The sequence below is a fragment of the Mauremys mutica genome, chromosome 4 (assembly GCF_020497125.1).
Source record: "Mauremys mutica isolate MM-2020 ecotype Southern chromosome 4, ASM2049712v1, whole genome shotgun sequence".
Taxonomy (NCBI): Eukaryota; Metazoa; Chordata; order Testudines; family Geoemydidae; genus Mauremys; species Mauremys mutica.
In genome coordinates this window covers 20,086,785-20,103,853 of record NC_059075.1, presented here as the reverse complement: position 1 = coordinate 20,103,853, position 17,069 = coordinate 20,086,785, and the positions used below count along the sequence as shown (strand labels likewise).

Sequence of the window (17,069 nt, the reverse complement as noted above, 5' to 3'; positions counted from 1 at the left end):
CAGAACTTCTCCTCAGTTATATTGAATAAATAGATTACTGTTTTAAAGCATACCTCACACATGGTATATTGTTTCCTTAGAAGAATCTCAAAAAACTATGTAGATTACTGAACAGAAGTCCCTGCTAACATTTTGCACAGTGATCAGATTTTGAAATATGGAAAATGGCTGTTGGTTGTTACAGTAGATGCTATAGGTACAGTACAAACAAGATAGTTTCAACACTTTTTGGAAAGATCTACAGTTATATTTTTTTATCTCTTTATATTAAAAGGTTCCCTTAAACACAATATCCTTGGAATAGTAATGGTAAAAAGGGTAATTATTTTAATTAAAGTTTGTAAAATGTATAGAGACTATAATTAGGGATTTAAAATTCTGAGGTCGCAACAAAGGGGAGCATGTCATATTTCTTATTCCTATATGTTTTACGTCTCTGAATTGGGATGATAAAAGGGAATTCAGATAACTGAAGAAAAATTTTAACTTGATGGATAGTAATATGGAAGATTCCAGATTCGGTGAGAAAAAGTGGGAAACATGCTCTGTGTATTTTTGTCAACGTAACTTGAGACTGTGGGAATTTCATCTTTGTCCGATTTGTTAGAGCTGTCACCAGGCACTGTGAAGTGTTCAGAGCAATTTGTATTCCATACATCTACTAGTTGGTCTTGTTGGTTTTCCTTCTCAATAGTAGTTAGAAAATCTTTTAAAACTTGCTTGAATATGTAGACTATTTCCCAAGGTAAGACATCATTTTCTGCCAAAACTTCACGAAATCTAGAAACAAAAAAAGAATTGAAATCTAATTTGTCAGTGCTGAAAACTATTCCAGCACACTTTTCCTCCTCTTCCTTTTTTTAGGGAAAAAAAACTACTTTCTGGCCTCACTTGTTTCTTTTCTTCCAAAAAAAAGAAGAGAAAAATAAAAAAGCTCCTACAATGTATTTGGACGCAGTACAACTGTTAAGATCAGTGGATACTAGGTTTTTTTTATTTATTAAGCCATCTTGGTAAATTGATTCAAACTGACTTTGCCCTCAAGTATTTTCTGGGCTTTAAAGGGAGCATAGGTTCTGTTCTTCCCACACAGCCCTGGAAAATATATAAAAATACATCATTTGGGGAATTTATATATACAATATCACATAGGAAAAGTTAATTATTAAGGTGTTTTAACTAAATGTTGAGACATGCTTAATTGCAATCCCTTTAAAATGTGAAGAGATTGGAGGCTTGTATGTAAACTGTTGTTGTGTTAATACTCTAACTCAATTCTGTGATCATCAGGTAAATGATGGGTGTCAGATGTCTAAGCATTGTATACCTCTCTGGTACTTCGAAGATAATGCAATAAAAAGGCATTATAGAAGACCTTTAGTCAGTGTACTGTGTTATAAAATTAAAGAGTTTTATTTCTAGAAAAGCTATAAGAAGCTATACAAATAAGTCTTCATTTAAATTCCTAATCATTGTTACTTTGGGGAAAAAAACACAACCATATTTTAACAACTTTGTAATTGTCACTTTCTAGTTCGATAATAAGAAAGAAAAATTGTTACCTGCTAAGAACAGTTCCAGTTTGGCAAGGTTGAATTTGTGAACAAAGGACTTCAAGCTGCCTTTGTTCAGTAGCTGGGATTGTGGCTTGTGGATTTTGGTAGTTCTTCAACCAGTTGTAATCCACACCATTTTTCTGGACTTTTTGTTCATTTTCAATCTCTTGTACTAATCTTTCACGCTCTTTCAGGTGCCATTTCAATTCCCTCAGCAAGGTCTTGGTCACTACTTCTGAGCCAGGATATTGTGCAGATTTGTAGGACTCATTTTTTGACCATTTCATCCAACCAAAAAGCGGCATTTTTTAGCTATGAGAAGATTGAACATTATAGCTCTTTGTATTGTAAAGTGTAGTGTTTGTTTTCCATGAAAAAGATTAATGGAAAATTCAGAATGCTTTATGTGGTGCATTGATATAGATGGGCATATGCTCAATATTAAAATATTTTGCAACACACTTTAAGAAGTTACTGATCAAAGCCTCCAAACTCAAATTAAATCTGACAGTTACAATTTTTACAAAGATTGAAAGAGACTTGTAGCAGTTTATCTCTTCAATTGTTTTATCTGCACCATTAAATCATACTAAAATTTACTAGACTTTGAAACTGAATTGTCATCCTAAATAGAAAATATCATTTGATAAATTGTCATCCTGAAATGCTTTTAATATATGAAGTTCAAAATGATAAACTTGCAGTTAAAGCAATTCTTAAGCAGTTGTTGATCAATTTTTAGATAGGTAGTGTGATTCTGCATTTTTTCACTCTTTTAAAAATTCAATACTTGTATTTTATTTTAAATTTTTCTTATTTACTCATTAACATCTGGAAAACTATACTAGAAATAGATTAAATTATATATTTTTATTATGTAGGTGTAACTTGTCACATCTATTACAAAACAGTACACTAACTTGGGTAAAATAACATACTGTACCTTTGATGCACTTGTTTGTGAACAAGTTGTTGCGGTTGAGTTTGCTTGAATTGAGATCTCTTCTTATTCTAGCATATTCTGTTTCCCGGCTGTAGCCACTATTGAAAGAAAAAGAGTTTCTCCATTTACTCACTTAAACTGTGCTTGGAAGAATAACTATCTGGACTGAGCATGAGATTTCAATTCCTTCTGTTTTTAAGATTAATTACTCTTGTAAAGTAGAGAGAAATCCTGTTGACCTAGCATTGGCAACCAAGTACTTTCCACTGAGTCCATTGTGGTCTCCTACCTTTGAATTGAGTTCTGCCTATGGCCGCAATTTAAAAAAAGATGGCAGCGATTTCAGATGCTTGTTGGTAAATACATCCAAAGGTATTGTTGATCGTCAGATGAACAATGATATCTGAAGCAACTACAGATGCGCTCCTAGCTAAAGTTAAGACTGTCGCATGATGTGATGCTTGGCTGTGCGTAGCTGTAGGTCACAATTTAGTGCTGTATTTTTATGCCTTTAGAGCTCTAAAAATAACTGTTCCTTTTATTGTCTGTCTAAACTTTCAGGTCATTTAGATGCTAAAGATTTTTCTTCTTCTGTTAGTGTGGGCGAAATATATATCAGACTGTTTGTGTTTACAGTTCTAAATGTATAACAATAATCATTTTCCGGTTAGATCTTGTGAAAGCTCATCTTAACTGAGCAGTGACAGTAAAGAGTGACTTACGAGGTAGTTGTTCAGAGATTTTTAGGCTATTGTAATACTCTGTTTTCTGATGAATTTCATCTCATGGTATTAAAACTGTTTTTAGTTGTAGTGTTTAACTGTTAGCATTTTTAATTATCATTTCAAATGTAGTTAGAGAAGCAACTTGGCAACACTACAGTACCCCATGGAAAATATATTAATCTAATTATAATGGATAAAGGGTTAGAACAATGGCATAAATTAAACTCAGACTGAAGTAAAAACAGGATTTTAAGTCTTACCATAGACTTTTTTTCCTCCCTTAACTGAACGTGTATCTCTTGTTCTTTTTTCTTGTTGATTATATTGGAAAATATCCACTTCAAGATTCATTTTCAGGGATGATATTGTTCATGCTAAAGGTCGCTGAAGCAGCCATTTTCCGTTCCAGTTATCAGGTCTGTTCCTATTAATCTAAACAGCAGGCATGATATATGAAATGCCTTCTGTTCTGCTCTCTGTATTGTTTGTTTTAGTGACTCTCTCTTCTGCTATAAGTATTGTTCTCTCCTGCTTTTACCTCTCCACTGTTTTGTTGAACTGTTGGAAGAACAGGGGTTGTGTAAATCTGTTCCAAATGTCATGCAACATAAAGGATGATGTGTATGGCTGTTATTAAAGCTGATACTACTTATACATTGGAAAAATTCAGATGTCAGTATTAATCATCTTCAACTGGAAGGTTTTCACATTGCATTGTATATGGTACTATGAAAAAGGAAAAGAGCTGGGCTTATAATGACAGAACTGTCGTCACAAATTTTCAGTTGAAATTAAAATGTTTCCTGCCACCTCTCTTCCAGTACAGTTAATGTGTCACCACTTTTTTCCCCAAAAACAATACAATTTGATATACGATTAGAAAACAAACTGTTGTACAATACATGGACAATATAAACTTTAAAAAGCAAGAAGGTGAATACTGGAAGATACATGACTTTAAAACCACAGTGAGCAGTCTTTAAAGATATTGTATCTACAGTGCTTTGCTTGGTACCTTAATGTATTTTGTGGGGATATACATTGAAAATGTTTAACATTCCACTGGCATAAAACAGTAAAACTCAGCATCCATACTATATATGCCTTCATATAAACTTCAGATCCTGATTCAGTGAGGAATTAAGGATGATTCAAAGCAGAGCAATAGTTAATCTAGTCTGATATCCAGTGGCCAATCCTGAATGCTTCCTTGGGAGGCATAATTCCTCCCACTTACCACGGTACCATTAGGTGGACATTTCTGTTTGGCCTCAGCTGGTAAATTGGCTTATACCCTAAGTATTAAGGAATTTCATCTGAATTAGTAAATTACAGCTGCTATTATTACTTACTTAAATTCTTATTAAAAATTCCTGAGCTGTTTGCCTCAATGATATCCTTCACGTAGTTCCATAGTTAAATTACACATGGCACAAAGTATTTCCTTCTTAACATTAAATATGTGGCCTTTTAAGTGTGAGTGCTCTCTGGTTCTTATCTTACTGGAAATAGATGCATCTAACTGGCTTTTTCGAGATCATTCATTATGTTAGCAATCTGTACTCTCTCTCCTCACTCTTGTTTTTCCTTCCTCACCTAGTAGATCTAGGGAAAAACTTTCAAAAGCACTTAAATCACACTTTCAAAAGTGATTTAGGCACTTAGGAGCATAGGTCTCATTGACTTTGACTTAGGAACCTAAGTCACTTCTGAAAATGGGACTTAAGTGCTTCTGAAAATTTTACCCTTAGTCCTTTAACCTCCTTCTCTCCACCCACCCCCAAATCAGTACATTTTTACCATTTTCATTGTCCTCCTCTGAATCTTTCTCGGTCATTTTTAAGATATAATGACCAAAACTATGTGTAATACTTAGGTGAAACCATACCATCAGTTGATACAATTCTATATATTTTTTCTATTTATTTTGCTGCTGCAGATCGAGCAGATGTCTTCAATTAGTTTTCCACAATATTTTTTAGCTCTTTCCTGAGAGCAATAAACTAATCAGTATATAGATAAATCTCAAATTGTAGTCTTACCTTGCACTTTTCTCTAACTTAATCTTCTCATTGTGTTGCCCAATTATCTATTTTCCTTAGGTTCTTCAGGAATTGATCACAATCCTTCCTACAAATTTACTAATTTAAATTTTGTCATCAAATTGTTACCACACCATTCACCTCCTTTTCTAGATCACAGTAAATGTATGGAATGCTATTTCTAGTATTCTGCTTGGAGTGCCCCAGTGTTATACATGTGTCGAGTTGGCTATGTACTCAACCATTGCTGCCGCTCCATTTTAATTAATAATAGCCCTTTCTGAACTTCAGTGGTAGCTCCTCCTGTTATGCAGATAAGGCTAGAAGGCAGCTAGTCACATTTTGGACTCACTAGCCTTCTTTCTCTTCTCCACTTCCTAGACTTCCTCTTGACTTGTTTAGCAGGGCAGCTGTGTGTTCATTCACGCGCCCTCTCTCTCAGCAAGAAGTGCACATGCCAGAGTGAACTACTTTCTTGAATCTCTTTAAGCAGTTTTGATAAGATCCTTCCTTATGAATATGTTGAACAGAATTGGTCCCAGAACAGACCCCTGGGGGACACCACTATTCACCTCTTTCCATTCTGAAAACGGACTATTTATTCCTACTCTTTGTCTCCTATCTTTTAACTACTTTCTGATCCATAAGAGGACCTTCTGTCTTACCCCATGACTGCTTACTTTGCTTAAGAGCCTTTGTTTAGGGACTGTGTGAAAGACTTTCTAAAAGTCCAGGTACACTATATCCACTGGATCACTCTTCTCGACATGCTTGTTGACCCCATCAAAAAATCTAGTACATTGGTGAGGCATGATTTCCCTTTACAAAAACCATGTTGCCTCTTCCTCCAGAAAATCATGTTCATTTATGTGTCTGATAATTCTGTTCTTTACTATAGTTTCAACCAGTTTGCCTGGTACTGAAGTTAGGCTTATGGGTCTGTAATTGCCAGGATTGGCTCTGGAGCCTTTTTTAAAAATTGGCATCACATTAGCTATCCTCCAGTCATCTGGTACAGAAGCTCATTTAAATTATAGGTTACATACTACAGTTAGTAGTTCTGCAATTTCACATTTGAATTCCTTCAGAACTCTTGGGTGAATACCATCTGGTCCTGGTCACTTATTACTGTTTAATTGATCAATTTGTTCCAAAACCTTTTCTTAATGACACCTCAATCTGGGACAGTTGCTCAGATTTGTCACCTAAAAAGAATGGCTCAGGTTTGGGAATCTCCCTCACATCCTCAGCTGTGAACACCGATACAAAGAATTGATATAGTTTCTCTGCAATGGCCTTATCATCCTTGAGTGCTCTTTTAGCATTTCAATTGTCCAGTGGCCCCACTGATTGCTTAGCAGGCTTCCGGCTTCTGGTGTACTTAATTTTTTTTTTTTTGGCGTGGTTACTTTTTGCATCTTTAGCCAGCTGTTCTTCAAATTCTTTTTTAGCCTTCCTAATTATATTTTTACACTTCACTTGCCAGAGTTTATGCTCCTTTCTATTTTCCTCAATTGGATTTAACTTCCAGTTTTTTAAAGGATGCCTTTTCATCTCTAACCGCTTCTGTTACTTTATTGTTTAGCCACGGTGGAACTGTTTTGGTCTTCATTGTTTTTTTAATTTGGCATATACGTGGTTCAAAAAAGAACTAACAGGTTTCAAAAAAGAACTAGATAAATTCATGGAGGATAGGCCCATCAGTGGCTTTTAGTCAGGTTGGGCAGGGATGGTGTCCCTAGGCTCTGTTTGCCAGAAGCTGGGAATGGGCGACGGGGGATGGATCACTTGATGATTACCTGTTCTGGTCATTCCTTCTAAAGCACCTGGCTTTGGCCACTGTTGAAAAACGGGATACTGGACTAGATGGACCTTTGGGCTGACCCAGTATGGCCGTTCTTATATTCTTACATTTAAATTGAGCCTCTATTACAGTGTTTTTAAAAAGTTTCCATGCAGCTTGTAGGGATTTCACTTTTGGCACTGTGCCTTCTAATTTCTGTTTAACTTACTCATTTTTGCGTAGTTCCCCTTTCTGAAATTAAATACTACTATGGTGGGCTGCTGTATCGTTCCCCCTCTCCTGCAGGGTGAGGGGGACAGGGCAGAGATGGTCCAGTCAAAACCATAGAAAGTTCTCTGAATGCTGAAAGGACCAAGGATCCTTGCTTTGGCTAGTTCTGCCCCTAACTGCTGAAGTCTCTGGTTGGTTCCTCTCTGCAGTTTTCTACCAAGCCTGTTAAACGAATCCAATTTTTCCATAAGAATTAATATAAATGTGTGTGAGGGTTAGGTTCCAGGGAAAAAATTTTCTCTAGACAAAAGACATTATATACATATACTGTTTAAGTTTTAAACTTAAACAATTTAATACAGGTATAAGTTTTAAACAATTTTAAACAAACAATACTGTATTCAGCAATGATGATTGTGAAGCTTGGTTGAGGTGGTGGAGGAAGAGGGTGGATCGTCTGGCTGCTCCTTTTGCTGTTCTTGCTGAACTTTTCCAACTTGAAAAAACACATCTAGAGATTGTTTTGCTTTCCTTTTATTTTTTTTCCTTTGTAAATTTCTTTATAGCAATTCATTACATGACCAACTCTCTTAATCGCTTTCGACCTGTGTTCCCTGTCGGGATGGTCATCACTAAGGATTTGCAAGCCAGCTTCAGTCATTTGGAAAGCTTCAGAAAGGCATTTGGTAGTCAAATTTTTGGTGGGTTTTTCTTCTATAACTTCTTGGCCCTCTTCTTCCATTGCTCTCATCACCTCTAGTCGCATCAGATCTTCATTGGTTAGTTCTTCTCCATGTGATTGCAGAAGTCATGTAATGTCAGATTCTTCCACCTCATCAAAACCTGCTTTATTGGCCAAGCTAAGGATATCTTTCTTCATAGAGGGGACAACATTTTTAAGTAATTGACACATTCAGGCCGCAACATCCTCTTTCCCCCCTCCCCCCCACTGTTCATGCATGCCTGAGTAACTTGAGCCCAGGACTCACCGATGTTATTGATGCATTTGAGGATGTTGTAGTCATGCCAAAATTACTGAATCGTAGGCTTGCCTTCCCCATTGGTGCCTCCGATGAGCTAGTTGAAAGTATGGCGTAAGTAATAAGCCTTAAATGCAGCGATGGCTCCTTGGTCCATGGGTTGGATGAGTGATATGGTGTTGGGTGGCAGAAAGACAACTTGGACGTTTTTGCACAGGTCGTCCAGGTTGATTGGATGAGCCGGTGCATTATCAATAAGTAATAAAATCTTGAAATCCAAGATTTTCCTTGGCACAGTATTCTCAGCCATTCTGAAAAAATAGCTCCAGTTATCCGTGCCTTCTTACTGGCTCTCCAAATGACCAGAAGGTGTTCCTTTGAAAATTCCTTGAGGGTGCGTGGTGTTTCGGATTGGTACACTGTCAGCGGTTTCATCTTCATGTCTCCGGCAGCATTACCACTTAGAAGCAAGGTTAGGCGGTCTTTAGCTGCTTTAAATCCGGGTGCTGTTTCTCCTCTCGGGTAATGTAAGTCTGTTCAGGCATCCTCTTCCAGTAGAGGCCCGTTTCATTGACATTTAGGACTTGCTTAGGGGAGTAGTCGCCTTCCTCAATTATTTTCTTGAGATAGGGAATTTTTTAGCTGCTGCAGTATCGGCACTAGCCGCCTCGCCGGACCTCTTGATGTTATGCAGGTGGAAGCGCCTCTTGAACCGATCAAACCATCCCCGACTTGCTGTGAATGTCCCTGTTTCTGATCCTTCACCTTGGTCTCTCTTCAAATTGTCATACACACTTTTTGCTTTTAGCTTGTATCACTAGCAAACTTATAGGTATGTTCTGCTGGTTTTGGTCCTCTGTCCACACTGAGAGAAGAAGCTCCATGTTTTCCATCAAAGTACTTCTTGATCAACTTATTTTAGTAGCACGAAGTGGTGTTACACACCGAGCACTAGCCCTGATCTTGTTGGCATTATTCCGAATTGTTCTCTCAGTGGTCGGTAAGACCTAGAGTGATGTCAATGTCTACTGAATGCTTGCCTGCATCAAAACGCCTTAAAATGTCTAATTTAGTACCCAAGCTAATGGGTTTCCTGGTTTTCTTATTGCTAGTGGTACTGCTACTGCTAGGCACTCCACTATCACTTGTTGGGCGTTTTTTGACCCATGATGCTGGGTGATACTGTACGGTATAATCACAATGAGCCCTCCATTATTACATTTAAAACAGACTTGCACAGGGCCACTGGAACAATGTCCTATGTCAGCTCCTTGAGACCCTTCTGTTTCTTTTTCATGCATGTTAGCAGCAGCTCCCCTTTCACCAAATCTCCCTGCAGTCACTAATCAGAGGATTTCTGGGGACCTGCTCATAAGCTTTTCCTAAAGTAACCGTGTTGATATCAGGTGGGATATTTCCTAGGGAATGCCTTGCTGCTAAATGATGAACTAGCACTCGGCTGAGCCTTCAAGGGTTAACATATTATTAATGTAGCCTCACACTCTACAAGGCAGGAGGGAGGAGAGACAGTAGACTCACGGCAGTGGCTGCAAACAATTCCCTGCAGAAACCGAAGGTGATGATGAACCCACGCTATCCAGGCCTGCTGGAGTGCACCTCTCTCTCCTCTAGATGGTGCATGCACATACTACTCTTCACTCCCTTCAGCTTGAAGTGATTGGGGTCATGGAGCATCAGTCAACTATTGAAAGGGAAAGAATTTGGAAAACCCATGTCATTCTCCATGGTAATCCGCTCCCCTGCTGGAAGCCCTGTGGGTTAGGCTAGGACTAGATATGGAGTTAGATTCACTTGCAGGTTCTTAGTTTCACAGGCGCTCTGCTGGAGGACTAAAGGCCTGTCTTCCAGAGTGTGCTGGAAAAACTGGCCCTGCTGTACCTCCCATAGTAACCATGCACTCAGCACCCGGGCAGCACTGCAGCCAATGTAGCTACGACTGTTGTAAGAGGAGGAAAATGTTTGCTGCAGGGCTGCATTCCTTCCTGCTGCGTGCCTGCAGGGGCAGAGAGATGCAGCTGGCATTGAAGTGAATGGCAAAGCTCCCATGGATTTCACATTTTCATGGGAGCAGGGTGAGGTTCTGTGCATCTCCCATTGCGACTTAGGTACAAGCACAGGCGCCGACTTTGCCGGGGGGTGCTCAACCCTCTGCTGTGCCCGAGACCTGCACCCCTTCCCCCAAGGCCCCACCCTCATCCCACCTCTCCTCGCCCCTGCTCCACCTCCTCCCCCGAGCACACTGCATCCTCTCTCCTCCCCAACAGCCTTCAGAGCACGGCAAAACAGCTGATTGTGGGAAGCAGGGGATGCAGGGAGGGACGGGGAGGCACTGACCCGCAGGGCTGCCGGTGGGCGGGAGACGCTGGGGGATGGTGGAGGGGAGCTGATAGAGGGGCTGCCGACCCACTCTGGTTCCAAGCCCCTATGAGGGCGAGCTGCTCTTCCAGAGAATCCTGCAAGCAGCGGACAAAGCAGGCGGCCAAACAATGTTCAAAGGGCTAATACGATTCTTGGATGTATAAGCAGGGGACTATCAAGTAGGAGTAGGGAGGTTGTATTACCTCTGTATTTAGCTACTGTGTCCAGGTCTGGTGTCCACAGTTTAAGAAGGCTGTTGATAAATTGGGGAGGGTTCAGAGAAGTAGAATTGGAAAACATCTTGTAGTGAGAGTCTTGAACTCAATTTGCTTAACTTATCGGAGAGAAGGTTACAGCCTGATCATAGTCTTCAGGTACCTACATGGAGAAAAGTTATTTAATAGTGAGCTCTTCAGTCTAGCAGACAAAGGTATAACAAGATCCAATGGCTGGAAGCTGACACTAAACAAATTCAGGCTGGAAATAAGGCTCAATTTTTTTATTAGTAAAGGTAAATTAACTGTTGGAGTAATTTACCAAGGACTGTGGTGGATTCTCCATCAATGGCAATTTTTAAATGAAGATTCGTTTTTCAAAAAATTGTGTTCTAGTTGAAACAGGAATTAATTCAAGGAAGACCTGGACTGCACTTCAGATGATTCTTGAACTCTGGTATGAGCTTTGTAAAATTGCTAGTGTGTTGTTATTTCCTTTGAATTTTTAGACTAGTGGTCTCTTGGCTAGACCACAGTTGAAACCATTGCAAGGCTGGCTGAGCATGTTTCCTCCTTCTCCTGAATAGTGTAGAGTGACAGGTCACTTCCTTCTATGATTTTGCTCTCCTTGTGATGGGTGAAGTCAGGCTGTGCTTGAAATGGTACCTCTTTAATCCGTCTCAGTCTGTAGTGTTGGTAATGGACGCTTCAGTATTATAATTCAAGGCCTCTAGACACTAACCTTCATGTGGCTGTTTTGGAATTTAGCATAGTTTGCCTGGCCTACAAAGCATTCCTTTCCAGGGCTTGATCTAGGCTGAGTTACACTAACGTAGAAGCCTGCTACTTTGTTCCCTAGGATCATTTTTTGTTTTATGAACATTTTGAGCCTTTATGGCTGTGAAGAAGACCTTGTAAAGATGAACAGTGTGTAGCCACTATATAGATATCTGCAGAGAGCCCAAAACAGTAGCTTGAGAGGGGGAAAGTGCCTTATGCATCTCTATGATGGATTAATTTGTATGGTGAGTTACAATAATGTAAACATTTCAATGATTTAACGTATTAAAGCTTGTAAGAAAGAAGCGGGAAAATTATGGTATGAAGGGTTATACAACTTGCTGTGACAGCTCATTTTAGTATCCTGAGTGAGTGGTTCATGGGCGAGTACTGTTGCCCTTCCAAATTGTGCTGTGGAACCAAAAGACCACAGGAGAGAAGATGGAGCTCAGAGATCACAAAGGGGAAGCCAGTTCCACAGAGCTCAGCAGGGTATCCCAAGTGTCCTCTGATCACGAAGGTCATTCTTCCCCCAAACCCCTCTTTAGGTAGCAGGGGTGTTGTCTGCTATTTTGGTGAGTGTATGGCTTTCTCCCTGGCGTTAGTGGTTGCTACTCTTTCTTTTGCTGTAGAGTTGGCAGGATACAGAAAGTCTCAAAGAACTATTGTTACAGTAAAAAGCTGGTATTTTTCAGACACTGAAACTAAATAGTTTTGTGTGAAATCAAAAGTTTTCTTTTCTGTTCTTCAAAATATGAGTATTATGATGGGGTTTGTTTTTTGGTGCTTAGTCTTTAACTGAAACTTGTAGTTGTGCCAGTGGACTTTTTTTGACTTGTAACTTCCTAAGAGGAGGAAAGTTGAGTAACTAGCGTGAGAAACAACTGTGCAGTCATTTTATATTTTTAAATATAACGCTTTTATTTTGAGAAAATAATGTCTTTTTTAAATTTTGAAAAATCCATTGTTACAGAGCCTGAGGAAGTTAAGAGCATAAAACTCATTGACTCTTAAAAATCCTTACCTTAGTTCAGCTTCTATATTGTGTAACTCAATGTTTGATGGCTACACTTCCCTAATTCAGAACAGTAATAATATTTCCACTATGGACTTTCTGTTGTTCTGCTACCACTTTTAGGTTTTTTTTTATTTAGAATGTAAATATAAAGCCCTGAAGCTGAATTTCTAAAATCATTCTACATGCCTTGTAGGATTGAGTATTGGGGCTTTTGACTGGCAGTACATTTTCTTTTAAGTTAGCATATCTTTGTAGCTAAGACTACAAACTCAAAGTATTGAATATCAACTGCCAGTAAAAGGAAAGTCACTTTTATTGTGACCTTCAGCAAACCCTAGTTGAAGGTTATTTGCTGTTTATAGCAAATGTTCAGTTATGTAAAGTGTCACATTATTTTAGCTTCAGAGAAGAGGCCATGAAACAGTCTACTGTGTGTATTATACTAAAATTTTAAAGAAGTAGTATTGCTCCCTCCACTACAATTCCGTTGCAGCTATCCTTTTTCCTGAGGTTTGCGTGAAGGGGAGAAAAGAGGGACCTATGCTACTGGGAGAGAAGTGAGAGAGCATTCTTGTACTGGAGAGCAGCAACTTAGTTCAGACAATTTCTTTTATGATCTAAAAAGTGAGTCACATTAGTTTTTATGTATAACTCTTAGTCCCATACTAACAGTGGTGTTATGGTGAATGAAATACGGAAATAATAAATGTATCAGAAATATGACAATTAAATGTTTTTGTAAACCTCACCCAAGAACACTTCGTTTGCGATCGTTCATTGACTATTTTGATTAAACTTACGCATGCTACACAATTTAGGGTGCATTCACATCCTTCTTAAAGTGAAATTTAATGACAGATCCAAGACTGGAATGGTTGCAGATTGTTTTTTTTTTCCTTCTCTCCAAACAGAGTTGTATTAAGTGGAAAATTTTACAGTCTCTTGCTTCTTTGCCGGTAAGCATTCTCCTCCTTAAAAGGACAGATCCTTAACAATTTTCACTTGCCGTTACACGCTTAACTTTCTCTTCATAGGTCAAGGATTTGCTGGGGAAATCAGTTATTTTTCAGGGAACATCATTATATATATATCTTTGTATTTAACAATTTTTAAAACACTAGTGCCTAAAACGCTCTGTGAAGTGTATATCGGTATTTTAGCATGTTTCATTAAACGAGACATTTTTCTTTATTTGGGCCTGGGATGTTAATGCAATATTGCCTGAGCTTTGTAATTTTTTCCATTGTGAAAACTGTTAAAAAAAGTCTATTTTGTCTTATTTCAAAGAGTGTTCCAATTTAAAATTTACTGAGTGTTTTCCTTTTGTTATGTTTGCCTGGTTGACCTATTTGAGGGTCATTTTATAGCTTCAAGTAAAGGAAGACCTTTCTCTTGGTGAATTTATTTAAAGCAAGGCGCCCTCAGTGCACTGAGAGCATTTACAGCTGAATGTGCCAACAATTTCTGGTGTTAAACTGTGTTTCCCTTCCAGTAATTCTCCTGAAATGACAGTTGTATTTTGTTCATTTGACATACATTTTTTTTAATATTGTTTTGGATTTGTAACACTATCACAAAGCTGTCTGTTCCAAACAGGTGCCAATAAGTTATTTAAAAACAGTTGATGTGAAAAAAATAAAATCAGTACCAGCCCAGCAAAAATGACAGTCATTAAATCATATAGCAAAAGGTAAATGGGGAAAAGTATCCCACCTTCTGTAAATATTTCCCCTTAAACAACATCCAAGTGTCTTCGTGGAGCACATCTTGCCAGCCAAACTTCCCTTTGGTTACATCTACCTGCCGTTAGACCTCTGCAGAGGGCGCCTGTCTCAGGCTCATGGGGCCCAGACTAAGGGGCTGTTTAATTGTGGTGTAGATGTTTAGGGTCCGTGTGCAGCCAGAGCTCTGGGACCTTTCCACTTCAGTGGGTCCTAGAGCCTGGGTTTCAGCCTGAATCTGAACATCTACAATGCAGTTAAACAGCCCAAGCCAGCTGGCACGGACCAGCTGCAGGTGTCTAATTGCAGTGTAGACATACCCTTTGAAGCCAGGGAAGCTCCAGCTCAGGCTTATCCACTGATCTAAAGTGTTTCTAAAAATAGGCAGGACGCAGGCTATTTAGGGCTTCATAGGTATATACCAACATGTTATGTTCCAACCACAGACAGCCATGACAGATCATAGAGCATTTGTATTATAGGTGGGGGCATTAGTACTCCCTATAATTAAGGTTGCTTAACACTTCGTATGTAAGGCATTGTTTTCAGTTGTGTATAACTAAGGCTATGATTATGTCACAAAGGTCAGTGGAAGTCATGGAATCCATGACTTCTATTGACCTCCGTGACATTTTTTGCCCCAGGGGGCTGGAGCTCCCAGCCAGCACCCCTGCAGCTCCTCACCCCTGCCCTGGTGCGTGAACCCCCTGCAGCTGCCCAGTGTGAGAGGGGAGCTGTCCTGCTTGATTGTTTGGGTCAAGGAAATGTGTAGACTAAATGTTCCTACAACAAGGTGTTTCTGTAAGAACGTCATTAGGATATGGTTTGAACTAACAATGGACTGAGATTAGTAATGGACTAAACAGAAGTAGCAGCGGGTGCAGAGCACTAGTGGTAATATCTAATTGCCATAACATAGTTTTGATTTATGAGTTTGTGGTGGTGGTCTGGGGTAGAGGAGAGACTGAAATGGTAGACTGGGAAGGGAGCAGAATGACTGAAACTGGTGACGAACTAATTATTTTGTAGTCCAAGCAAGCAAACAGCAATTATTAGAAAGGAATTATCACTAAAACTTTTTTTGCTGTGTAGATTTTGATGCATCACTCTAACAATAAGCCAAATTGTTTACTTTTAATTATTCAAACTTTTAAATTCTTTATTGTACATCTGCTGCTCTTGTTTCCGAGGGGATCCATAAGGCAGCTTGTACATATTGTTTGCTACGTGTTACGTAGAAGAGAACACTTTATGAATTGGCAGGATGTAGAGGGTATATTCCTGATTCTTAGACATAACTAATATAACTTTGAGGATTTCAAGTGAGGCCATCGATCTAATGCTAGTTAATAGTGTTGTTGTCCCCCCTCCCCGCAAAAACAAAACTAAAACCCCCACCGTTTTTTATCTCAAGGATAACAAATTTCTTTAAAGCAGCAAATATTATCATATTTTCTCATGTTGCTATTCTACCTCCAGAGAATCATGCAAGATGGATATTAAAAAAAAATTATAGTGTTCTGTTCAGTCTTTCCTTGGCAGAATTATCCAGGCTTTTTGTCCAAAAGAAATCTTAATTTCTATTTTGATGGAAAAATTAGGTACTAAATGGGCATTTCCCCCCCCCCCATTATTGGTCACTCAGGGGTTTGGAATTCAGAACATAAAGATGCTCAGAAAATGTGGTGCCATAACCAGGGTAGCATCTAAGTGCTAGGGACAGCATTGGTGCCTGGGTGGTGCATTCTGTAGGGTAGATCCTGCCATGGCGTGATGTGGAGGCCCTGAAGTTATTTAGTAATCCTGTTATCCCCAGGGATTTGTTTACCTTTTTCCTTGAGGCTGGAAAGCGTACATTAACTGTTTTCATTTCTTCTTCAGGATACATAACAAAGAGAATGCTGGAGCTGAATATATTGAAAAGTACAGACAACTGGAGGCGCTAGAATTGGACAAATTTGACACAGGTCACTTTATCTGTGGACCAGGTGAACAATGAATGCTCTTTCCCCACTTTGATCCTAATATAAAAAACCCCAAAAGGTTAAACTATGGGGTCTGTTTGTGGAATATTATGTCTGAACTTGTTGTATTTTGTTTAAGGATGGCCTGGTATTAACAAGTGAATAGTTGACTTACATGTATAAGTGGGTTGTGTGCAGATGCAAGTGCACAGATGCAGTGCGCTTTAATAAGGGTATATATACTTCATTTAGAATTGCAATATATGCATATATTTGTGAGAGAAGGTTTATCCTTGTTTACTTAAAGAGATGGTTTGTGGTAATAATTTGGGCCTAGTAAGCCTTTCCCAGTTGTAAGCCCAACTGTGGGAAAGTAGACTAAATATAAAATATTCTAATCACCTGTAACAATAAATTTTGATGGAAAAAGCTACAAATGGAAGATGGACTGAATTAGTCCAAACAAAAAGGCCTATTGATATAACTCAAGCACTGAGATGTCATGCCTGGTAAACAAAAGGAGTGTGGAATTGGAAACTAATAGCCTAAAATTGATGGGTTGTAAATTAATCCTAATTGGTGGATAAAATGAGAGAATGGGCTATTATCCCCATCACTCTCTTTTGGGGTCCTTTTAAAAAAAGTAGTCTTTTTTAGGGAGAGTCTCAAGTAGGCTGGCTAGGAGACAGGTGGACTGTAAAGAGTGAGCTTTCACCATCATGGCTGCCACTT

General features: G+C 38.9%; 2 protein-coding genes across 5 annotated transcripts in view; one reads left to right on the top strand and one right to left on the bottom strand.

Moving 5' to 3' along the window:
• The window catches only part of TDRD9 (tudor domain containing 9), a 148,648-nt gene that overhangs the window by 4,482 nt on the left and 127,097 nt on the right, over positions 1-17,069 (top strand). For 2 of the 4 annotated variants that reach the window (XM_045014188.1, XM_045014190.1), the window contains exons 2-3: positions 15,249-15,251; positions 16,255-16,361. In XM_045014188.1, the coding sequence (XP_044870123.1) occupies positions 15,249-15,251; positions 16,255-16,361 (110 nt within the window). Of the gene's footprint in view, positions 1-15,043; positions 15,068-15,248; positions 15,252-16,254; positions 16,362-17,069 lie in introns of those variants that run through there. The other 2 variants (XM_045014191.1, XM_045014189.1) reach the window with 2 other exon arrangements.
• RD3L (RD3 like) lies at positions 483-1,861 on the bottom strand. Its single transcript, XM_045014193.1, has 2 exons — positions 1,563-1,861; positions 483-780 (listed from the first exon to the last, which is right to left on the bottom strand). Exons 1-2 carry the CDS (start codon positions 1,859-1,861, stop codon positions 483-485), a joined length of 597 nt encoding a protein of 198 aa, XP_044870128.1.